The sequence below is a fragment of the Thamnophis elegans genome, chromosome 1 (genome assembly GCF_009769535.1).
Source record: "Thamnophis elegans isolate rThaEle1 chromosome 1, rThaEle1.pri, whole genome shotgun sequence".
Classification (NCBI taxonomy): Eukaryota; Metazoa; Chordata; class Lepidosauria; order Squamata; family Colubridae; genus Thamnophis; species Thamnophis elegans.
The window spans coordinates 141,497,241-141,523,850 of NC_045541.1; the positions used below are offsets into that span (position 1 = coordinate 141,497,241).

At 38.5% G+C, this 26,610-nt stretch overlaps 1 protein-coding gene across 3 annotated transcripts in view; it reads right to left on the reverse strand.

The window, feature by feature from the left end:
* Positions 1 to 25,312, reverse strand: part of BTBD7 (BTB domain containing 7) — an 89,890-nt gene extending 64,578 nt beyond the window's left edge. For all 3 annotated transcript variants that reach the window (XR_004256654.1, XM_032233421.1, XM_032233434.1), the window contains exons 1-3: positions 25,222 to 25,312; positions 4,282 to 4,469; positions 1,019 to 2,098 (exon numbers count right to left, since the gene is read on the reverse strand). Coding sequence is in view for 2 of the 3 variants with exons in the window: in XM_032233421.1 (XP_032089312.1) it covers positions 1,019 to 2,098; positions 4,282 to 4,363 (1,162 nt within the window). In the remaining variant the exon portion in view is untranslated. The remainder of the gene's footprint in view (positions 1 to 1,018; positions 2,099 to 4,281; positions 4,470 to 25,221) is intronic.
* Positions 25,313 to 26,610: the final 1,298 nt, after the last annotated feature.

Genomic DNA, 26,610 nt, shown 5'->3' on the forward strand with positions numbered 1-26,610 from the left:
AGAGGTGGTTTGTCGCGTAAGCCCTGGTTATAGCTGATCGGATCCAGCGCCCCACCATAGATGGCAAAGCCTTTAGCTCCTTATTTGTGGAATGGAAAGAGATGAAAAATGCCTCAGTGCGTCTGAAGAAGGCCATGGCGTTCCGATGGGGGAAGCGTTGAGGAGCGGTGGCAGTGTGCAGCAGCGGTGCTTCTGACAGCTGCTCAGTTCTATTGGTTACTGACTGAGTTAACCCATGCATGACCGCTGTCTCCACCAACGTTGGAGAAAGGTTGGCAGTTCGAATCCCTAGCACCACGTAATGAAGTGACCTCCCATTACTTGTCCCAGCTTCTGCCAATCTAGCAGTTCAAAAGCATGTAAAAATGCAAGTAGAAAAATAGGAACCATCTTTGGTGGGAAGGTAACAGCATTCCGTGTACCTTCAGCGTTTAGTCATGCTGGACACATGTCCATGGAGACATCTTCAAACAGCACTGGCTCTTTGACGACTAGTACATATGTGCGAGGGGAACCTTTACTTTTACCTATATAAAGTAACCACTCCTTATACAGTTATCTTCAGTTGAAGACATCAATCAAGTTAGGAGCCAGTTCTTTGTAAAATAGTACATCATTGATAATGTCGACCATAACTTACAAAAGGAAGAATATCTCTAATATGGTGACTAGTGTAGCTCAGACATACATCAAAAACAAGTTTTTTTCCTGAAATAATTTATAGCCATCTGCAACTTAAAGATGACACACATACACATATACACAAACATGTGTGCACATACACACACGCACACAAACACACAAAACATGGAAATAAACCTCATTAAATATAGCTTTGTTCAGTAATGTATTCTGAAAAATGTATAGTTAATTGACTAAAATTACATGAAGCTAATAATAATTCCAGAGCAGGATAATTTTAGAAGCCTCGCCTAAAAGAGAAGGGCAGGAACTATCAAGAAGAAATTTTAAAAATCCATCCAGATTTAAACATTAAAGGAATAAAATAATTATTTACCTTGTGCAAGCATACTGAAGTCCAGGAAAAGTGCTATGTGATACAGTTCCATAGCTTCTTCAGCCTTTGTCATGCTTGTTTTTCCTGCTACAAGAGCCTGGACCTCACTTAGACTCCCTACTGATGGACTGCTGTGCAAAATAGAGAGGTCCACCAAATCTGTATACATACAGTTTAAAATTACCCTCACATATTTTTTTGGTATGATAGACTCATCTAATATAATCCGTGTTGGAGTCCTTAGTGTTCGATCTGTGATTTCTTCTCCGGTTCGTATCCTCCTCTGTAACAGATGCCGGAAGAAAGGTGAGCGCGATGAAATAATAGCTTTGTGTGCTCTGAGCTCCTCATCTAAGCAGCCCTGACTTCCGCCATAAGCTTCAACAAGTTCAGAGTCGGATGAAAAACTGAGAACCACGTCATAATAGCACATGTAATCCAACAGCCCTCGCATGTCAACATCGAGAGAATTTGGTGTTCCAAATTCCTCACTAAGCTGCATGAGAATGTCCACGTTCTGAAACCTCGAATCTTCCATCCCAAATTCACCCGTGTATAGGTAGTGTAACAAAGCAGAAAACATGGGCAGGTCGATGCCAGCTGTGTTGATATCCATTATAATCTCTGCACCATATTCTGGTGAGGAAGAAAGGAGGGTCTTAAAAAATGGGCACCTTGCAGCCAAAATTGCACGATGCATAGGGAAGCAAGTTTCTTGAAATATTAGATCGACATCGGTGCAGTATTTAAACTCGTACAGTTCAGCCATGTCCTTCTGCAGCGTCCTGGCTTCTGGCCTTGCCAAACTAGCTTGCAGAGAAAGCTCTTTTAAGGCTGACGTTCCTTCATACTCTTCCACTAACGCATTGACATCCCTGACATCCCAGCCGGAGAGGAGCTCGCGCATCTGCTTGGCGTGATCAGCAGACCGGTTAGACTTTCGGCGCTTAATAAATTTCTTTTTGAGGGTAGCAAGGCCAGAACTTTTCTTTTTTTTATCTTGAGGTTTCTCGTGGCCATGCTCAAGGCTATAAAGTTTAGATTCACAGCCATAACCTTGATGGGAATAGGATGATGTGCCTGAAAGAAGAAGGGAAAAAAACTGCCTAAAGCCCAGAAGCAGGGTATAAACAGTGAAATGCATTGATTGGAGTTTTAAACTTATTATATGGAACATCTGAAAATGTTCAGAATAGTTTACAATAAACTAGCAAAGTGTAGTTATAAAGAAAATTGCACAAAATTTTGCATACAGAAAATTAGTGGAAAAGCTACCCATATCTATCCAAACCAACAAACACATATGAATCAGTACTGGCAGTTTTCAACTGTCAAGAACCCAAACTTTTATTTAGCACAAATTTGCCATACATGGAGATTTTGAGAAATAAAATATTTATTTACCCTACTTCTTTTTCTTTCTACCTCTCTTAAACAAAATAGTGATGGCAGTATTCTAGGAACTGATTTTAAGTCAAAATATGACTTTAAAAAACATCCTTTTAAAAATAAAAATAAATGATTTTTCTGTTTTTACAGATATAAAAAAATCTCCTGGATCATTTATCTTTCATCTGGAATATGTAACTGACTGGAAAAATCCTAGTTGCATTCCTGTGGTTTTACTATTTTTGTCTATCCCATGTCTTTCATTCTTCCATTTTTGTGGATTAATCTTGTTTGCCAGTTGGGGAAAGTTAATACACTAACATATCTTGTAAGAATTGCAAGGAAAAACATATTAAAAGCATCTTACACAATTACTGAATTCTGCCCACGTCTCTCATTATTTTCCAAATCTTGATTATTCTCTCTTTTTATTTGATCTTCTTGAAAGTTTGGCATCTAATATCTATGGTTGAGCATCTAACATCTTGAAATATTTCTGGCCCCGTGGCAAAACTAAATATTAATTTTTAGTCTTATTTTTATCTAGTCTGGTGTATATTTAACTGTATTTATTCTAACTACAGCAATGTCTGATTTACATTAAAACCATCCCGTTTGAAGATTTTACCTTGACTTTTCCTTGTTGACTCCTTTGTAATTTTGCAAATGCATTACAGACCTGGCCAAACATGCACAGAATTTTAATATATTAGGCTATGACATAGTTATGCTCTTTTTAAGGTTTCTTGCACAAACTTCCTCTCTCCTAAATCTATAAGTTACCATAGAGATTAAGTGTTATACGACCTCAGGCACACTTTCTCAATATAAACGTTAAATCTTTTTGCTAATCTAGTCATGGAGTCGAGTTAGTTCGTTACAATCCAAGTGAAAATGTAAATGAAATTCAACAGATAGGTAGAAAAAATAATTAATATATTAAAAAAAGGTTTTACTATAAATGAGTATATAAACATACAGCATTACAAACATATTTTACTTTTTAAATCCTTTTTGTTGTTTTGTTGTTTAGCTTCAATACCTTAGCAAGGCCAATAAACCTATATATTCCAAAAGATCCATTGATCACAAAATCGTAGCATGATTAAGACAGAAGATGTTAAGATATTCCAAAGAAAGTGAACAAAGGGACCACAGAACGTAACATTGCAAAATACAGGTATTAAAATAATTGAGGTTTCAATGGAACCTTGACAAGGCTTAGAGTTAATTAATGCTTAAGATTTATCTCCAGCAATCTTGCCATTAGATCTGCTGACTTCACAAAATTACATTACATTAAAAATGTACTTATATCAAGCTTTTACTGCTAGCATAGCCTCAAAAAATAGACTTCTAACATCATTCTGAATTTGAAATCAACATTCAAACCCATAGAAGCAAAAATTCCAATGGTTAAATGTCACTCCATCTGCTCCAGTTTGTCTTTTTATGGCAACAAACAGAGAAATTTTAAAAAGCCTTGCGAGACTTAGCTCTGAAATTCTGAACATTTTTAATGTTACAGTTTTCTGAGCCAATAATATTTTGAAAGCTGCCCCTTAGAGAAGTTCAAGACTTATCTATTTCTAAAGTATGCATTCTTTTTCACATTGTTTCTTGATATAGGGAAACATGTGTTTGGGTACTTTCACGTTTAACCAAATGATTATCCATTTCCTCTCATCTGTTCATAAATATCCTTTGCAAGGATCAGAACTCACGGTATTATGATAGATTTAGCACATGAACTGCTGCTTAATATACATTAAATCAAGACTGCCTTTGAGTTAGACATGATACCCTATGATTACAGACAACATATGGCCTGGATATGCAATGTAAAAAATAAAATGGAGAAAGGTAATACCTACCTATGAATGTCTGTTGTGCCTGAGAATTTCCCCCTACCCTTGGGGAACATGAATGAGGATAGTTTGAAGCATTAGCACCCATCTTCTTTAGTCACTTGAGCACTCCACTTCTTGGCTCATCAGCGCACAATTCCATAACCCATGATAGAACTTAAGACATAGTTCAAGTAGGAGCTTGTTCCCCATTTCTGAAAAATTGTAAACATAATATTACTATCTTTCCAATTGGTTACATGAACACTATAATGATTTAGGTAATCATATACTATTTGTAATGAGTTTTCTTATTGATGCAGCTATAAGTGAACACATTTTACCATAACAATGAAGTTAATGCATAATCTAATCATTTTTAAAAATTAAGTTGCATCAAGACCTATTTGGACAAATAAACTAAAGTTTTTTCCTATAAAGGTTCATGAGATAGAAAATCCTAATATCTAGAGTTTACGAATACATAAAAAGGTGCTAATTTAAATGTGCATACTCTACAAACAGTGTAGACAGAAGCCATTGACAATAATATAACATACAATAGCTACAATATGTAACCTTCAAAATGTATGAGCACATTATAAAGGCAGGCAGAAAAACAAACACAAAAAATAAGAGACAAAACAAAAAGCTTTCAGCAAAGATTGAGTGGGTAATACAGCTAAAAGTTCATTATATAATGTGCAAATTTATGTATGGGGCACTTAAATATAATTTACATATACTGTATATGGGCAATATCGGGTAACCTTCTCTTACCAGCAATGAAACATGGATTTGTGCGAGATGCCAAATGTTTCCTGACTATAGAAAAACTTAATTTAAAGTCATTAAATTGGACAGATTCTAGTAAAACATTTTTTTAGCACTGGTGCTGTTACACGGTCATAGTTAATTGGCTATTATTACAAGAAATTCTAATTAAAGTTTGTGTTAAGTTCCTTTTTGAATTGAAGAAGATTTCTCAGAAATAAAACAAAAAGGGAACAGGGTTTTATTGTTCAGTTCTACAAAGCAGCTGGATAAAAGCTATTATAAGATTAAAGAGAGACAGTTTGGTCTTGTGGTTAAGACACCAGGCAGAAAATAGGAAATTGTGAGTTCTTGCCCTATGAAACATATATATTTTTGCATGCAAAAAACCATACAGTTAGGGTACTATATAAACCCAAAGACCTTAACATACTTTAAAATAAAAGACTACTTTAAAATTAACAAATGGGATGAAATACAATTTCACATAAGAACTGTCACACATATCACCAAATCATGTTTTATTTTTTGTACAAATCATGAGTTTACAATTGCTCAAACTTCTAGAGGTTATGTATTTGTTCGATTGTATAGTTTCCAATGTGCCTCCACAATCAAGAAATTTTCAATATCCATTATATTTGGCTCAGAGTACACATATTCTTGAAAACACAAGTTAATAATCTATTTCTCTCTCCCTCTCTCCCTCTCTCTCCCTCTCTCTCTCTCATGTTTAGCTATAGGTTCCCAAGCATAGAGTTGACAATGTGCTAGGGTGGTTTTTTTTGTTTTTTTGTTTTACCTAAAACTCCTAAAATCAAGGGAGATCAACCTAACGGCTGTGACCAGGGGGGCATTTGCCCAGGTTCGCCTGGTGCACCAGTTGCGACCCTACCTGAATCGGGAGGCTCTCACAACAGTCACTCGGGCCCTTGTGATCTCTAGGCTGGAATACTGCAATGTGCTCTACATGGGGCTGCCCTTGAAGAGCATCCGGCGACTTCAGCTAGTGCAGAACGCAGCCGCGCGAGTGATTGCGGGTGCACCTCGATTCACCCGCATAACACCTATCCTCCGCGAGCTGCGCTGGCTGCCTGTCGATCTCCGGATGCGCTTCAAGGTGCTATTAATCACCCATAAAGCCCTACATGGCAGTGGATCTGGATACTTGAGAGACCGCCTTCTGCCAATTACATCCCTGCGACCAATAAGATCCCATAGATTAGGCCTCCTCCGTATCCCATCGGCCAGCCAGTGTCGGCTGGCAACTACAAGGAGGAGGGCCTTCTCAGCAGTAGCCCCGACCCTTTGGAACGAGCTCCCCGTGGAGATTCGTACCCTCTCCACCGTACAAGCCTTCCGCATAGCCTTGAAGAACTGGCTCGCCCGTCAGGCCTGGGGATAAGGATAGTTACCCCTCCCGAATGATGAATGTATGTTGCCTACTATTTTATTATATGTTTCTATCTTGATGTCTGTATTCCCCCTTCCCGGTTTTATGTGAGCCGCCCTGAGTCCCCTCAGGGAAAAGGGCGGCCTACAAATACTAATAACCGAATAACCGAACCGAACCGAGATACCATGTGTGTACTTGACACAATGAGTTTGTCCAGTGAATGGAAATTTAAGATTTTTAAAAAGTTGTGCTAACCCCCATCTAGTTTTTAATCAACCTTGGCTTGTGGCAATTTCATGTAGGTTTGTTGTTTTCAGGTTTTTGGTGTTTCCATCCTGGATGGACATCCATTACCTAATTTTAATTTTTTTCAGTGACTGAACTTTTTGCAGTGGGATTTCCTCATATTCTATGCATACTTATCTAGAAGTAAGACCCAGATTCTGCACCTTTCAAGGTATATGAAGAATTGTTCAGAATAATTAAGGAAAACATATCTGTAATATTATTTTAAAAAATGCATTTCTCTACTAAATTGCCTTCAGCTTGAGATTCTAAATGCCCTTTTCAGGATAAAATTTATCACACATCACATGTAAAATAATCAAATGTGTATAGCCATCAGAAACGAGATGCCTACAGCCATTATAAAATTCAATAGAAAAATTTCATGAGTTGTTTTTTTTAATGTAAAACCAAAATCCAAAAATCTAAAATATTTCTCTAGTCCTGACGTTCAAAATTTATGATCTTTGATTCCTGGAACAGAACTATAAACCAATCTCTAATGTTTTTCCATTGTTTCTTAAGACTGTGGTTTTGCTTTGTTAAGGAACTGAAAAATGATAACTCTTCTTAAATAAATGCCATCTTCAGGATAAATGCACGTTATTGCAGTCTACAATGCATGAATGGATTTTCCCAAATTAAAATCAAATTTGAAACATGATTTTTCTTTTAAAAAAGCAAAGTCAGTTCCTAGCACAAATATTTCAATTTGAGAGAATTCCTACCACTTCTGACAATTTTACAAAGTTTCAAAAAAACTGGCAATAATGTGAGGCATTTAGGCTTACAGTCAACTCTTTAATTCAATAAAAGCTATGTGTGCAAACTGGGCCTTGGGTAATAGTCCCTTTTGCAAGCAAGTTTCCTCTCAACACCAACATTTTCTTATAATATTCCACTGATATTTCAAAAAGATTAAATGATAAGGTACACTACAAAAATGCTTATTATACAGTCAAGTATTTTATATTTTCTTTTTCCAACCATAGGTATTCTCTCAAAGTACTGAAGTAACCTAAACTATAGAGGACATTTTTAATATATGCTATAGTAGTATGAGTCAAAAAGGGGGAGGGGGGAATCCTACTCCATAAATTAAGAGCACAGCAGAGTAGCTTCCCGTGAAGAATGGTAAACTGATATTCCCTGGTTAGTGGGAGAGATTACAGCCCAAAAGGTAGCTGGATGCTGGACGTGAACCACCAAAAATCTCTCTGGAGAAAGAAGAGATCTTGAGATTGCCATATATATCCTGGACAGCTGTTTTTGCTATGAATAGAGGGCAGAAACAGATGTTTTTGCAGTCTCTTGGAAACAGGGATCATGGGATTTTACTGAGCTCAAAGATGATAATCTACCTTTTATGGATTCAAGATTTAACCAAACTTCACGATTACCTTACTTTGGAGTTTATTTTGTTTAAAACTTTTTGTTAAATATTAAAAATCTTCAGAACCACAAGTTGCTTATATTACTGGGTGAGTCTTCCTTTAATCAGGTAAACAAAAAATCATGAGTCTAAAATTTTGCAAGAAAAAAAATGGGGGGGGGGAATATGTGACAAAAGGATGATTAGTGTTGATTTTAGAAAATGTTAAATGGATTAAGAGTTGCAGATTTGGGAAAGGAGGAGCCTACGTCGCTACGAAATGGTCATCTGATCTCGATACTCTGAGATTACCGCCAATACTTTTTTTGCTGGGTGGTCCAATTGGACCTAAACCATCCAGTAGAGACGGTAAACAGGAAGACTACGTTCTGCTGATCATAGGGACATTGCGAAGTCCCTGATTGATGCAGGAAAAGGTCTCTCAGCTGGAGTTAAAAGCTCAGCCCCCAAGCTGATGAAGTAGGGATGGCTCCAAAACAGAAGGAAATGGAAGAGAAAGTGTTTACAGCTGGTGAGGAATTTTTACCAATTTTAAAAGAGCCTGCCTATAAAAAAATTAAAGCTAATTTAAATCTAAGAGTAAAAGAAATAAGCGGCGGAATTAAGCTTTGGATGGTTTTGGTCAGTGTGTTATCTTAATTTTTAAACGTTATTTTCATGGACTGAATTTATGCAAACCGTTTGAAATAATGGCTTATTTCCAAAACAGAGAGAAACTGTCAGCTTGCAAGAGATAATATTTGCAATACAGAAATTATCAAATAGATTTGAGAAAATGTTTGAAAAATTAGAGCACCTAACAGAAAAATATGATGAAAAGGATGGAGATGTTTATCAAATGGGAAAAATAGAGGGTAGAGTCCCAAGCTATAAAAAGAAAAATGACTACAAAGAAATCAAATTTGCTGACATCTATGGTGAATGGTTTCTGTCTGGAAATGGAAAAAGTGTAATATGGAAAGGGGAACCAGATGGATGGGAACCATACCCTACATGGTAAGACACAGAAGAAGAAAAAATAAAAGAACTTATGGGTTTAAAGGGAGAAATTGTAACACCATCGATAACAACACTGACAATTAAAGACAAGCTGATTAAGGAAAAAGAAGAAGAGCATTGAAATTACATGAGAGAATCAATAAACAAGGAGTTGCAAAGAAGAGTCCATACAAACTTGATTAAGGAAACGATTAGAGGACTGATGTCACAAATGGCAGAAGACATGAGACTGTTTCACTACTGGAAAGATACAGGCTGATAGATGAAAGTGTTTAATCTAAAACTAGTTGGACTTAGTGAAATTTAGTGACAATAGATATGGTTAAATAAACAATTGAAAATGATAATAATGTATACATATGTACTGGTATAACAAGTAGTAATTGGAGATGAATATTGAATGGTACCTATGAAAGGAAGATGAGAAATGGTTTGGTTACATATAAAGATTAATAAAAAAGAACTAAATTATGATAATGGATATAATCAAATAAAGGAGAGATAATGATAACAATGTATATATAGGTATGGGTACAACATGGGGAAATTGGATGTAAATTGTAAACAGTGATTGGGAAAGGAAGATTAGAAACCTTTGTTACTGAATGTTATTGATGTTTAGCTAGAATAGGCCATAAGGAATAGTATTATTGGGATACTAGAAATAGCAAATGAGATGCCAGTATGTGCTAATGTCTTGAGTTTTGGTATGTTTTATAATGAAGGACATTTAAACAATTATAGTCAAATGAAAATGGGGGTAGGATGATGGTAATATGTACAAATATATTTGATTTAAAATACTAGAATTAATATGAATCATGGGTGACTGTGAAAGAAATGCACGAAATTTTTTTGTAACCAACTGATACACTTTCTACAGTATGTAAAGAAAGAGGATTTTTTATGTTGTGTCTGTTTTGAAAAATAAAAAAAAACTTTTAATAAAAAAAGAGTTGCAGATTTGGACTTAGTTAAAAAAGAACTTTGAAGTTAATTAAAATAATCTTTTCCATGGGAAGTTCATGTTTATATTTAGAAACAAATGATAAGACAACTTTGAAAGTTGAACACTAGAGGGCACTAAAAGGAAATTACCATAATGTATAAATGGCTACTCTAAGCGAATTATATGATGAATGGACCAGAAAATGCAATCATAAAGTTACATGCTATTAAAGAATTAAAAGATGTTATTGAAGAGAAACAAATTCTATTGAAGTGATAGGACTGAAATTGATTTTAATTGGAATTTAAAATAGTAGTCGATAAGAAAGAAATACAAGTAGCAGATTTAGAAATGAAACTGATTTAATACAAATGATATACAAACATTAAACCAAAAGAGTGACGTGGATAACTTTTCTATGTTGGATTTATAAAAAGAACTTGTTGAAGCTTTGTGAGAAGAGACAATCAGAATATGTGGATAATTTTCTTCTACTGGAATTACAAATGATCCTTCTTAAAGTTGCCAATGATTCTGAGAAAAGAAACAAAGAGAGTATGAGAAAGCAGATGTTAGGACTTTGTTTGAGGAAACTAAAGATTGTTGGGACAAAGAAGAAAGAATACAAAATTGGTTTGATCAAGATTAACACAAGTGGGTTGCTATTTTTGGGAATGTTTAATGGATTCTTTTAATGGATTTAGTAAATATAATTTACAAATAGTTATGTTATTATTTCTGACAATAAGATGAAAGGGGGAAGGTTTCTTCTTTCTGTCAAAAAAGAACTATCAAGGAAAAAAACCCATAGTCCTGCCAACATGGGCAGGGCAAGGTACTAAATAGTAACAGGATGCAAACCTCACACTCGTCAGCATTAATGTTATCCAGTCGGTTAATGAAATTTATGAAAGAAAACAACCTCCGAACAAACAACAGTCAGACAAATTTGCATCTCAGAAAAAAGTATTTAAAGACCTGTGTTCTGACAGACGAGCACAACTCAAAATGCACTGACAATGTCTCCTCGAATGGTGATGAAACATATGCAACCAAATTGCCAAGCTCGGAGTTCAAACCAACAGCCAACAAGCAACCTAGCTCAGAGAATATCAAGGACTCCACAGATGAAACTAGATTTAAAAAAAAATAGTCTAACTTTTTGGGAAAGAAGGGAAACTCTCAAGAATAAATCAGGTACATAGATATTCCTCTGGAAGACAGATAACTTCTCAGTAACCAGTTCCTTTCCTTCCTTCCATCCCTCCCTCCCTCATCTCACTCTGTGTAACATTTGAATAGATTAAACAATGAACCCCAAAATAAATCTGCCTGCTTATATCTACTTATAGTTGGAATATTATTGTGCTCTGGTATCCACTTTTTAATTCTGAACAATAAGGATAAAAGAAGTATTCAAATTACTTATAAGAGATATGTGAAGAGAAAGGTAAAATATGTTGATTATTGTATGCTGAAAGATTGTGCTAGAAATTCATGTTAACGCAACCAATATTACTGCAACTTGTTGGCAAGACCAACTAAATAATTTTTATAACTTTGTTCTAATTACATGCATGACTGCATTATTTTATCAAGTTTCCATGTCTAAATAACATTATCTGCCTCAAGTATAAAGTATCATTAAATTCTGGTATAGAATACTAAATCCATGGAAAAGGAACATTTTACCATCCACCTATGGTTTCCCCATATTAATAATTTTGTCATTTGCAAACTTGCCTAAATAATTGCTCAAATTTTAAATCATTTTTAGATATTAAAAACCATAAGTCCCAATAGGGATGCCCAGGGACAATTTACTCAATTAAGTTCATTTTCTGAATGCCATGTCTCTCTCCTTCATAGTAAAAGGGACTACAAAAAAGGCGTGTTAAATGTCATTTTCAAAAGGAATGATTTTTTTCCTTTAAAAATCTCAAACTGTTACTAACATATTTTGTGTACAAAACACATTTTGCACAGCAAGACACATAACTTGTAACAGTAACATCAAGCCTAGATCTTCCAAAATTCATTCTTCAAAAACGTTTGTTGCTGTTCTCAATTATACTTTCTTTCATTAAAACAGAAGTAAGCAACTTTTTAATTGCCAGAGGCTACACTTAACATTTGGGGGGGGGGGGGGGAGAGATAAGAAAAAAGGGAAACAGTGGATGTGAGGGAATGAAAAAGTTATATTTCAACAAAAACATTTCTGCTTTAATCTTTATTTTAATACATTAAACCAATTAATAAAGGAAAACTATACACTAGCAGTATTAACAGTATATCATCTTAAAATTAATAACACTATAATGATACTAATTAAAAGAAAAAGGAAATAGCAAATGCTAAAAAAGGTAACTAAAATATATGCATCTTTAATAAAACAATCAATCTAGAGTCTCACAGGTAGTCCTCACTTAATGATGATAATTGGAATTAGCGGGCAGTTAAGTGCAATGTCACTTAATGTGACCGCATCACTTAACGACAGCTATCCGGGCAGCCCCACTGCCATCATTAAGTCTGGATCGCAGGTCATTAAGTAAGAATCTCAGATTATAACAACTTGCAATTTTCCCACTGGCTTCCACAAGGTCAGTAGGGAAGCTGCTGGGAAATCACAAGTCCTGGGTAGCTCACGAACAGATTGATGTGTAGGTGATATTATGGAGTGGGCGTGGGTGCTGTTGCAAGTGTTTGCAGGCTGGAGAAGGGGTTGATGCTGGTCAGGGGAAAGGGTTCTATGGCCCAAGCATTGCTGGGATCTAGGACTGCATAATGGGAACCTCTTAGGAGAAAAAGCAGTGGGATCAATTTGCAACCTTCCCTGGGGGCTTCCCCATTGATTTTGCTTGTGGGAAGCTGGCAGGGAAGATTTCAAATAGAGCTCATGTAACACTGTAATTGTTGTAAGTGCAAGCTGGTTGCTAAGTACCCAAATCGTAATCAAGGGTATCGAGATGGCCAGAGCTTGAAGACTGGTCATAAATAACACGTGTTCAGCATAGTTGCAACTTCAGATAGATGCTGAATTTGTGGTTGTTAACCAAGCACTATCTATCTTTACAATCCCTACTGACTTCAGCCTCACATGTGGCAACAGGACATGTTCCAACCAAATGGTCTAATTCCTGAATTACATTTCGTTAGCAAGACAATCAATCCTTATAAAACATTCCACGAGATGCCAATGTACATCAAGCTTTTTTGTTGTTACAATGAATTTTTTTTTCCAAATAAAAGAAAATGAATAAATCTTTGTGGCACAGCATTGGTTTGCCTTGTCAAAGTGTTCAAGTTAATTTTTCCAAAGGAAGTGTGAATGATTAACAACAATTTCATCAATGTCCTTTAACTAGTTTTTTTAAAAAAAAGGTTACTGACATATGTGGTATAGTTAATTCTACCCAAGGCTCCAATCACTGTAGACCATGGCTTCAAACTCACATCATCTCGACGTCATCATGTGACATGGTTTAGGTTTAGGTTTTATTTGACTTGTATGCCGCCCTATTCCCGAAAGACTCAGGGCGGCTAAGAATCAGAAGGGGAGGGGGTACAAAAATAAAAATAGAAAACAGAAATTTAAAATACAACAACAGTCATAACCTCGAAGGGGGCTGGATAATTCAACAGCCCCAGGCCTGCCAGAACAGCCAGGTTGCTTTGCGGAAGGCCGGAAGGGTGGTAAGGGTCCGGATCTCAACGGGGAGATCGTTCCAGAGGGCTGGAGCAGCCACAGAGAAGGCCCTCCCCCGGGGAGTCACCAGCCGACATTGGCTGGCAGATGGAATTCGGAGGAGGCCTAGTCTGTGGGATCTAATAGGTCTTTGGGAGGTGACTGGCAGGAGGCGGTCTCTCAAGTAACCAGGTCCGATACCATATAGGGCTTTAAAAGTAACGACTAGCACCTTGAAACGTGTCCGGAGACCAATGGGCAGCCAGTGCAGCTCGCGGAGGATAGGTGTAACGTGGGTGTACCGAGATGCACCCACAATCGCTCGCGCGGTTGGGACTATTGGGACATATTGGGACTATTCCCCTCTTTGCTAAACCGGACTTGGGCAACCTGTGACGCCTCTGGCCCGCAGGCCACGGGTTTGACAGCCCTGCTTTAGATCTTCAGAAGCAGTGAATCTGCCAATTTTGTTTTTGTTTTCTTCTGTTTCCTGTTTAAAATGAAAGAAACTGCCATGGCCGAAGGATGCTCCAAGGGCTGTTAAAGGCCACATGTTGCTCTGGGATTACAGTTACTTAAGTTCCTTTAAAGGAATTTCTCATGGATTATCTTGATGTACATACACTGCTGCTGGAGAGAAGAGATTAAAATTATTATTTTTCTTACTGCTCTTCTCATTAAAATGGCTCTAAGTGGAAAATGTTATCTTCTAACCAAAGCAGTGAGTGATGAACTGCCAAAAGCTCACATTTGTCTTAGTCCTTTCTCCATACAAAAAACACAGCCCACTCTTACTTAGTGAAATTTAAAGCATCTTTTTTTTAAAAAAAGTTTTTAAACTTTTTGTTCTCTATATACAATTATAGGTATACATTCACATGATTATTATTCTTTTCTTTTTTATATATATTCATGGTTCTTATACATTTGTCATTCCATTTATAGAATTATACTATTCCATTTGGGTTTTGTTTACCATCCCTCGCCTGTTTTGACATCACCTTCTTCTCCCTTTCTTTTCTCCACCCCTCCCTTCTCTACTTTCTATCTTCCTCCTTTCTCTTCCTTCTTCCCTTATCTCTCCCCTCCTCCTCTCTTTCTCTTCCCCCTCTTTCCCCCTCTCCTTCTCTCTTTCTCCCTTCCATCTTCCTTTCCTCCTCTTCCTCTCCTCTCTTCTTTTCTCTCCCTCCCTTCTCTACATTCTTCTTTCCTCCTCTCCTTTCCCTTCCTTCTACCCTTTCCTCTCCCCTACTTCTCTCTACCTCTTCCCCTTCCTACCCTCTCTCCTTCTCTACCTCTCCCTCCCATCTTCTTCTCTTTGCCACTCTCTTCCTTCCCTCCTTTTCCTCTCATTTCCTCTTCTTTTTTATTGCTGCAGGTGTCTCTTCTAGCTCTTAATTTATATTTTCTTGGGTGGTATTTCCACGAACCCAAAAATCATTGAATATCATTTCTTGTTCCTTTTCCTTCTCTCTCTCTCTCTCTCTTTTTAAAAAATGAATATTTTTCTTTTTTGGACAAACATAGACAGACAACACATAACACATAGAACTTTCTTCAATCATATACAGCATGTTGTTTGGTTTCAAAGTTTTTGTGCATCATTTCCATAGTCCTCACTTTCAATTGTACATAAAATCACAAATTATCAATCTGATATATATGTATACATTATTATCATTATATCATCAATCCAGTATATTTATAAAAAGTTATTATAACTATTAAACATGCATTTGACTATAAATTGTTTTTACATTCTTTTGTATGAAATATTCTAAAGAATAGAGGATTTTAAAGTAAGAAAACCAACTGTTTCCTTTTTTGCAGGGTCAATTCTTAAAAACTAGAAACAGATGAAGACACTAATACAGTTAGGAAATATTAGTATTTAGGTATGTTCAGTGCGCTATTTATTTATTCAATTGAGGTCATACAACTGCCAATTTTAAGTACACAATCATTAAAACAGAATAAAAACAACATATCATCTACTGTAACTAAATCCCACCTTATTTAGCCCGAGAGGCTGTGACTGTTGCCCCCCACCCAAAAAAATGATCTGGGGATATTCTAAAATCGGATTGCATTTCTTGCTCAAGGGTAATGTGCAATCTGGGGGGGGGGGGGGAACCTTCTTAGACTGAGACCTCTTGCTTGATGAGCAGGTGATAGACTTGGCCAGAAGGCCTTAGTACATCTTTATCTGGGCCATCCTTTTCTGGCTTGCAGGTAGTCCTCAATTTACAACCACAATTGGGCCTCAAATGTCTGAGGCTAAGCAAGACAGTTGTTTGGTGAATTACGCCCATTTTACGACCTTTTAATCATGGTTATTAAGTGAATACTATAGTCGTTAAGTGTACCATGCACATATTAAGTAAATTTGGCCTCCCCCATTGACTCTGCTTGCTGGACGCCCTCTTGGAAGGTAACAAATGACCCTGGGGCAGTGTAACTGTTAAACATACAGTTGCCAAGTGCCTGAATCTCAACTAGCTGGTCAAGTGCATGCTGCAATGGGTGAAAACCATTCATACGTAACTTTTTCAGTGCTCTTGTAACTTCAAATGGTCACTAATGAATGGTTGTAACTCAAGGACTCCCTGTAATTGTGTTGCATTTTATTTTTGTTATATTGTGAGCTATCCAGAGTCATTTGGAGTCAGGCAGCCCTCAAATCCAATAAATTAAATTAAATTAGAACACCCTCAAAAAGTGGCTTTCTAAAAACAGTGGCAAGAGATTACCTACTTTCACGCATAACATTTAACAGACATAACATACCATGAGAATTGAATGATAAGGGAAGAGGAAAATAGCAAATTCTTATCCTATCTGAGATTGCCTTATTTTATATTATACTGGTCACTGATGCATGCACGCCCATATCCACACATCGCTGCCGTCACTGGCACTTTTAGAAAGCATGGACATATTTTATATTTTCCTCTTGAGATGTATTTCCTCTCCTAACACCAAAGGGCCATCCAATATCCCTTCTCTTGGACATGAGGAATATATTCTGATATCATTTCAGAAGGTAGAAAGTGACCTTGCGAAATAGCTACCGGTAGTGTGGATTTTTAGAACTGGGTAGAAATGCCACTTCTGCTTCAATTTATTTCTGAACCTCTCCTCAACTACAAATACTTCTTGCCAGCTATGAAAGTCTGGAGCTCATACAACTGGCATGGCAGTTCACATTCTGTCAACATGCAGCAAAAAATTTCCCAGAAAGCTCAGGTGCTACTGCAGAAAAAAAAACCTCCAATGCATTTGCCACTGCTTTCTGCAGCTTCGGCGCTGACTGCTGCAGTGACTTGGCCATAATTGTGCCTTGCCCTTGGCTTATTCAGGCTTCAGATGAAATGCCCTCAGATATTTTAAAGATGGAGGTCAGAAAAAGTATATCAAAATATTCTTACAGTGCCTTTGGGCTGCAACCAGCACCAATTACTATTGACAGAAGAAAAACAGAACATGCTTGGAGGCAGAGCGCTGATTCCAAAAATCAGCAGATACCAGAATCAGTTCAAGGACCCTTGCAGATATATTATATTATGAGGATAGGGATTATTCAGAAGGTGATAATTTCCTATCAAATGGATAACTTTGCCCGTTTGTTAGAAAGCATCATACGACATTTGACATCCATGTGCAATGTGACAAAATTGTTGGGCATTTAGTCTTTAATTGGATACTAATTTTCATGGTTCTATTGTACTTCTTAAATCTTAAGTAATACACTCTTAAAACAGTGTTTTTGAATCTTGGCAATTTTCCCCAGCATCTTGGCTGGGGAATTATTGGAGTTGAAGTCCACATATCTTACAACTGCCAAGGCTGAAAAACTGTGGTCTAAAGATCAGCTGCTAAGGGACTAGAAGTGGAAGAAAGCTTCTGCCTTCTTGTTCATAACACATCAGATTGGCCACTAGGTGACACAAAATACCGGGCTAAAATATGGGCTTTGGCCTCATCTAGTATGGTTCTTGTTACACTTTACATTCCAACAGACAAAGACATAAGACTTGATGCTTACAATAGGCAGCCTTACCCACCCCCAGAGGCCGAAAACAGTCCATTTGCTTTGGACCGGAAGGCTCGTTTTGCGCTCTCCAAAAAGCTCCAGAGGCTTTCTAGGAGCCTGAGGAGGGTGAAAATGGCCTTTGGCTTGTTTTCTGACTTCCAGGTTGCCTGTTGGGCCGTTTTTCTCCCTACGGAGCCTTTAGAGACATCTCTGAAGCTTCCAGAGCCTGAAAACAGCTGGGAATCAGCTGGCATGTGTGCTCTGGAGCTGACAGGGCAACGCCTCGCGTGCCCTCAGAAATGATTCCGCGTGCCACAGGTGCCATAGGTTCGTCATTACGGAAGTAGAACATAAATAATGGTTGGATTGACTGGATTGAATGGTTGGAAAGTTTGCTACAACAATCCACATAACTAGAAGGTAATTAGAAATTGAATCCAAAGAACGCACCAGAACACTTGTCACAAGCAAGGAATAGGAACTAAGAAACCAACATTTCAATGATGTCTGCCTACAGGTCAAATTCACTGTAAATAATTAAAAATGAGTAGTGTAATTTAATAATAATAGCAGTAGACTTATATACCGCTTCATAGGCCTTTCAGGCCTCTCTAAGCGGTTTACAGAGAGTCAGCATATTGCCCCCAACAATCTGGGTCCTCATTTTACCCACCTCGGAAGGATGGAAGGCTGAGTCAACCCTGAGCCGGTGAGATTTGAACCGCTGACCTGCTGATCTAGCAGTAGCCTGCAGTGCTGCATTTAACCACTGCACCACCTTGGCTCACCTTTATTACCAGAAACATAGAAGCAGATTGTTGTAATATATTTGAAAGAAGAAAACTAAATGTACAAGTTGCACATAAGTATACAATTTGTGGCACAACAGATGACAGCAAAATCTCTGATTAGGAACACTGGAATGTAGAATTCACTATCTGCATTAAATTCTCTGTGATTAAGAAAGAATAGATATGAAGAATGAAGACACAACGTAACTGCAACTTCTGATATGAACATTTTTATTAAATCTAAATGCTGATTTTTGAACAGTTGATTAATTTCCAGGAAGCTAAGAGGAAGTAAAGGTATACCAGATCATTCTTGGTAGAAAGCTATACAATAATTACAACTCTTAATGTTGTCATACAGTTTGCATGTCCAAATTTAAATATTTTACAGGTAGTCCTAAATTTATGACCACAATTGGAGCCAAAATTTCCATTGCTAAGCAGGGCAGCTGTTAAATGAGTTGTGCCCAATTTTACGACCTTTTCTGCCATGGTTGTTAAGTGAATCACATGGTCGTTAAACAAATCCAGCATCTCCCATTACTTGTCAGAAGCCCGCTGGGAAGTTGCAAAATGGTGTTCATATGAGCCCAGGTTACTGCAAGTGACATAAATACATGCCAGTTGCCAAGCATCCAAATTTTAATCACATAACTGTAGGGACGCTACAATGGTTGTAAAGTGTGAGGACATGATCTTAAAAGCACCCTATAGCTAGCCTCAACTTACAACCACAATTAGATCCCAATTTTGTTTATAAGTCATTCTGGTAACAAGTCGAGGCATCCACCTGAAAGTTTTTTCTACCATTTTTACTGTGGTTAAGTCTGAATCACATTATAGAATAGGATAGAATAAAATAGAATAGAACAGAATAGAATAACAGAGTTGGAAGGCACCTTGGAGGTCTTCTAATACAACCCCCTGCTCAGGCAGGAAACCCCACACCACTTCAGACAAATGGTTATCCAACATCTTTTTAAAAACTTCCAGTGTTGGAACATTCATCACTTCTGGAGGCAAGTTGTTCCACTGATTAATTGTTCTAACTATCAGGAAATTGCTTCTTAGTTCTAAGTTGCTTCTCTCTTTGACCAGTTTCCCACCCATTGCTTCTTGTCCTTGATTGTTAAAGGAATCATATGGATGTTAAGTGAATCCATTCTCCCGAATGGGTGACTTTTGCCAGAAACCAGGAAAAAAACAACCCAAAATGGGGCGGGGGGGGGGGAGGTTGCAAATTTTGGTCATGTGACTGTTGGATGCGGCAACCTGTCATTAATGTGTGAGTCGGTTGTCAGAAGCCTGAAATGTGGTCATCTGATTGCAGGAAGGGGGAATGCATGACATTTTATGGGCCATAATTACCCTTTCTGAAGCTGTTGTAACTTCCTGTCTTCTCAGTCATCCAGGTCATGACTGTCATAACTTCAAACAGCATTTAACCACTCTACTGGGCAGCATAATCATAAATAAAGTTAACTCGGGCTATTAACTGCTGTCTGACTAAATATTATGTTCACTTCTCCACACTGATTTTCAAGGAAACTAGACAGGCTCCAGATCTGACAACACCATACTACAGCATGCTTGTACATGTGTTCTGAGATCACTTGTGAAAACAAGTCTTATATTCCATGTGTCACTATCAACCTTTAAAATCAACCAGCAACAAATGGTATGTCTAATTGCAACACTGGAATGGTATCCTATATATGAGGTAATTAATTGAAATTAATTCCCCCCATCAAAGCCTAGATTGTTCCAATTACAGTAGAAAAGAAAGAATGCTAGAATAAAATAAAATATATTGACCTAAAGCATAACTTAAACCAATGTAATAACTTACCTGAAGGATAGTCTGTTCACATTTTCTCATTAACAATGAAACTTCAGATTCAATTCTCACATTATAATTTTGGATATTTATCTATTTTATTATTTGTGTCCTGCCTTTTTTTTTTTTTTTTTTTTTTTACAAATAACTCACGGGGGCAAACATATCCACCTCCAATTTTCCTCACAATAACCATCCTGGGAGACAGTGACTGACCTAAACTCACCATCCTGGCTTTCATTGCACTGCACACAAGCAAAGATCTGGTAAATAGGCAACATGTGATTTTTAATATAAACAGTTAAAGGAATTATTATAAATATCCTATACCTTTTGTAGGGAATCAATGTTATAAACTGCTTCAACGTGTCTATTGCAAAATTGTCACATCATGAGGCATCCTTTCTTCAAATTAATTTATGTCACACTATGAAAATTCCCATTCAACTGTTCTGGAAGGATGCAAGTGTGAATCACCAAAAAATATCTTTCACTGTTACACTGACAGAAAACTCTATTAGATCAAAGAATATCATATCAGCAGGGTCAACAGTACAGCTGTTTTCTGAACTTTATTTTGACTACAGAAAGTTATAGATATGAGAACTATCACCTAATAGTTGTACTGTTAGGAATTGCATTCTGTATAAACAAATTGAGAACCACCTCTCCACTCAGCTCAGGGACATCAGCATTTCATTCAGGTATCAGAATTGCTATTCAAAGCCAGCATGTAGCTTATTATCATTCCTTGAGCTTGCTGGGCCAACAACAGATAACTTGTAGCTTACCTACTCTAACATTAAAATCCTAGGAGGAAAAAAGTATTTAAAATAAATTTCTAATCTACAGAATTGTAAACAAAATCTACATATAGGATGGTGTGAATTATTCACACAAAATCTTCTAATGCAATTTACTAACTAAAGAAGTTGCTCATTCTTCCTGCAAGATGCATTATTCAATATTGCAATGGAGTAACAAAGTTATATGGCATCATTTCTCTATACCACCATAATGCATTTCATCTCCAATTGATGCAGGTGAATGATTGGCAATCACATTCTATGACAACTAGTTTCATATTTTAAGCTTCAGAAAATCCAGACTTTGCAGTAGGAATGCCAACTGACATGAGTACAGGTGCAGATTAATAGAGTTGGAAGGACCTTGTAGGTCATCTAGTCCAACCACCTGCCCAAATAGACCCTACCATTTCTGACATATGGCAGTCCAGTCTCTTCTTGAAAGCTTCCAGTGATGAAGTTCCCACAACATCTGAAGACAAGCTGTTCAATTCCCAAGGTTGTGTAATTCTTTAAATCTCATTTCATTGTTCTCTTTCCTAGTTTCCTATGAGTAGAAACACAGCCTACACCTATGATGGCAAACCTATGGCACGTGTACTAGAGGTGGCATGCAGAACCATATCTGCTGGCACACCCGCCATCACCCCAGGTCAGATCTCCATGGCGTTTCTTTTGTGAGGTTCTGTTTCCCTACAAACGATGAAACAGAAGCTCACAAAATAAAAACATCTTACCTCTTGCTGCGCTGCAGGTGTTGAGATGACCCGTCTCCTGCCAGCCAGCTGGTCTTAGGATCTCTGCTGCGCATGTGCACATGTCCACGCACGTGCACCCATGCCCGTGCATGTTTACACATGGACGTGTCCACGCGCATACCTTTCCGTTTCGGCATGCACCCGCGCAGTTTGGGCACACAGTGTCTAAAAGGTTCGCCATCACTGGCCTACACTATGCCACAGGATTTTTTATAATCTCTACATATTAATATGTTATTCTACTCTGAGCCATGGTTGCCACCATTGGCATCCAAATGGGGCTGTTAAGTTATGAAATATATTGTAACATCACAACACAAAACCATGACTTATATACTGAACTTGTGCCTGACATCAGGATTCAAGTACAAAAGTACAGGTTTTGTATCAAAGGTTTTGTCTCTTTTAAAATAATGGGTTTTAAGTGAATGCCTCTTAATTATTTTTATTCTTGGTTGTACCTTTTTAATTGCTGTTAGCCACATAGGGTCCCAATGGTGAGACAGGTTGCTACATAAACTGAATTGAATAAATTAGTGTAGCCTAGACAATTCTAATTGTAATATTCAGGAAAAAAAACCAGACCAAAACTACAGCAGAATTAAGAAGTATTAAGAAGTAGGGGAAAGAAGCCCTTAATCACCTTAATTGTTTAATATCATTTCTGAACTAAGTGAAGGTTTTAAATGTTTTAAGACACATAGAATGTCTTCTGGCATTATTTCTCTTCAATGTGGAGTCCTCTACCTATTATAAACTTCATGGTACCAAATTCCACTCTAAGAAATATTAACTATACTTTAATAAACAAGAACTAGAATGTGAAAACAATTATTAGATATATGAACACTTTCCTTGTATTGAATGGATCATTACTATTTACGTATAAGCAACAGGATTAATATTTGCAGAAAATATCTTCAGATAATAACTTCTATATTATTTCAAGTTTTAATATAAAAAGCTCTTAAAGTACATGTGTAATACAGAGGGAATTGCTATCAGTAAAAGAATATTTGAAATTGGTACAAATAACTCACATGCAAGTTTTTGATAAAAAAAAAACTACAGGACAAAATTTGTTAGTTGGTTACAGTACATGACAATGAAAAATTCTACTTATTATAGTGTCCACTGTTAGACAAAATTAATATAGAAAAAATAGGTTGCATCAAAAATCTAGTTCAAGAAATGAGCTCTTTCATTACTATTCTATTCCAAATGTCTATTATCCCCAGCATTCATGTGTGCAACTCCTCTGGAAACTCAAGTCTACTTATCTACATTATTTTTCAAGGAGAATCTGACAGTTTGTGGAAAATAAGAAACGTTAGCCCTTAACACTGCTTTAAGAAAAAAAATGTAACCAAATAGCAAAAGGAATAGCTTACCTTAAAACAAATATGGAACTAATTCACAGATATCTATATTTGTCAATAGGAAAGTACCTGCAGAATACTGGAGACACAGATTACATTGTATCCTACACACAAAGTTAGCTGACCCATGGCAAAAAACTGGAATGTTGATTCCAAAACTAGAAATGCAAGTATCTTCAGTTGGGGAATTCAGAAAAGCAATATGTGACAAAACAAGAAACAATCTCCCTTTGTATATTTGTATATCTAACCACAGCAAGTGGCTAGATATACATTTTCAGATGTAGGATTCAGTGGTTCCTTTCAAGCAAGTAGGTTATTGATTCAACCCGTCTTAACTTTTAATCAGTGATGCTAACGACTGCTAGTAATTCTAAACCTGACAATTTATACATTAAAGACAGCATAGTACACACACTTTTCAGTAATTTTCAAAGATGCTGAAGCTACTTTACCAATTCTGTTCTATTATTTCCATTTTGTTAATACATCTGTAAATCTTGCCAGGAAAACCTCAGGACTATTCCTGACAGTCACTAGGGACTGAAGGGACCCCTCCCCACGTACACATACACCGAACACCAGTGGGCCTCCAAAGAAAAAGAATAGCCATGCCATATCCAAGACTAGTTAGAACAGCTTTTATTGTACTACAGACAGGAAAAAAAGCTATACAGATTCACCAGGAAAACCACACTTAACTTTGCCAGATTCATTCCAAGGTAAAAAATACAGCATGCAATGATTCATCCTTAACAACCTCTGCAGGGATCAGCAGAAACTATAATTTACAAATAGAAAACCGGGCATCTGAGTCAAGTCCACTAGAAGGCAAAAACCAGCACAGGGGCTGGAGTGAGCTTGGATGCACTTGCTCAATACACAAATCATACTATACACCTTTTATGGGACTCGATGTTACTCTTGGCTTATTTAGCCAGCAGGGGCAGCACAGACAGACTTAAAACACAATTTTCCGGACAATTACTTGAAAGCAAGTCCCACATAAGTGTACCCAGGATTTAGGTTCTGGTCAAACAGGCCAAGGAATCCTGATCATTGGATCCCCACTGCTGATTCAGTTTTCAGGACTCTTTATAAATCACAACCTGTCCGAGAGGATTTCGTCTGCTTCTGTTCAGCAGCACTTCGGCGTCAATCGGAAGGATGTGTAAAGTTCTTGCGCAAGCACAAATTTCAAAGCCTTGAACCAAGGCTCGCATTCAGACATTGTAAATAAGCAAGGTACCATAAAAGGTAGGAGGGAGAGGCGCAGGGGGAAAAAGGAGAAGGTGCGGTGCACACAGCAAACCAGCTCACAATAGCCAAGAGCCGAGTATCTTTGCTGCAAAGTAGAGAACGGGGAACTAGACGGGAGCGCAAGCGAAGAATGCGAAAAAAGGAGGGGGAGGCAAGGACGAGCTTTGGGACACACGCGTGTATGTCACCCACCAAGAAGGGGGAAGAGGAGATAAAGGCTGCTGGACGTCTCTTTGCAAGAGGGACAAGAGGCTGCCAGAAGTGAACCATCGAGGGTTTAAAAGAAGGGCTAAAGTAGAGAAGTCCCCAAAACAAGGCAACCCGGGGCTTAGGGGAGCCCTAGAGTGGGGTCCCCGCCTGCCCGTGGCCCCAGAGCTTTTGTTTGGGTTTCCAGCCAAGAGAACAACTCCAAGCAACCCAAACGCCTCGGAGACTGAAGAGCGCTCGGGCCGGGAGCCACAGCGACTGATGGGAGGCGAAGGTGGCCGCTGAACAGAGTTGGATCGCGCGGCTCCAAAGGGGCCGGGGACGGTGTGGGGCAGCGGAGGGGGGGATGTCATCGCCCCCCAGATGCCTCCCCTCCTTCAGCCCTTCTTATGCTTCCGAGCTTCCCACTCACCGCGCGAGTCTTTCACGGCCGCCCGGAGCCTCCTCCGCTCCCGACTTGGGCTCTCGACCCCGGTCCGGCTCAGCAGCTCCCGCTGCCTCCTCCGCCGTCTGCCCCAGCCGCCTTCGCGGCCGCCATTTTCCTCCACCGCTCCGGCCAGACTTCTCGGGAGGGCGGGGGGAGGGGAGGGGAGGAGGAGCAAGCGCGGAGCCTGCGCGGCAGCCCCTGTGACACGTGGTCTGCTCGGGAGGGGCGGCCGTCGGGCTGCGCAGAACAAAAACTTGCTGGAGGGACGTTGAGTCGGTCGGTGGGCCGGCCGGCAGTCAGATCCTCAACCTGGTTGCAGTTTCTCCGGGGAAATTGATTCGGCCAGTGCGTTTCGTGACGCCTTTCTGAGATGTTGTTTTGTTCGTGTCCTGATCCTGGGCGCGTATATAGGAGGAAGAGACGACCTTGCGGACGTTTCTCCTAGTTGCAATTGTGTAGTGCTCCTTACTCGGGGACCGAACTTTTGAGTAACGCATATCAGGACGTGTTTCCGAATCAACGCCGGGATTGCGTTTAGGATTCCTTGCTCGTTGGCTGTAGCGCTCGCTTGGCTCTTTCGCGCGGGACCCGCCCGCCCTCAGTCGTTCTTCCGCTTATTTTGTCCCAAAGGTGCTTTTTCACTAGGCAACCGGACTTTCTGGCTCGGAGCTCACAGCTGAAGAAGCTTCTAGGATGAGAAGCGAAAAGTCTTCATAGAGAAACCAGAAATTCCGGTTGCCTAGTGAAAAAGCACCTTTGGGACAACCATGACCTGGATGACTGAGAATCTCCATAGACATTCCTCTTATCTTGTTCCTTGCTATTGTGTTTTGTGCCAACTTCTTGAATTTAAACATGCCCGCGAATGTATAAAAAACCGGAACGACCGGCCTGTCTTGCAAGTGTATTGGAAACGTCCTCGTTCCGCTGCTGTCCCTCCACCCACCTCGCCTCGCCTCCCCTCCCCTTGCTCTCCTGTGCCCAAGGCTGTTTTTGCTGCGGAGCCCCCCCCCCCTTCCTTTCCGCCTGCTGCGCTCCACTGGGGCGCTGCTTCAGCCTTGGCGCAGATAAATCAGGTGCCAGGCTGGTGGCAATGACATTGACCTAGAATTGAAATTCAACCTGTTTTAGGTAGGGGAACAGGTTTACTTTTAGGTGTGCTATTGGTATCATGGGGACATGATCAATGATTTGCTTAAAATCATTTGTTGAATTAAATAGCTTTGGTTGGGTTTGTTCTAACAAATCACCTTATGGCATGAAGCCAATTTACAAGGTCTTTGCTGGATCTTATCAAAATCTTAGGCTGGTATTCTGTTGCTTTCATAATTTATATGCATGTCAGTAACAACCCTAAATTATCTGATTATGATC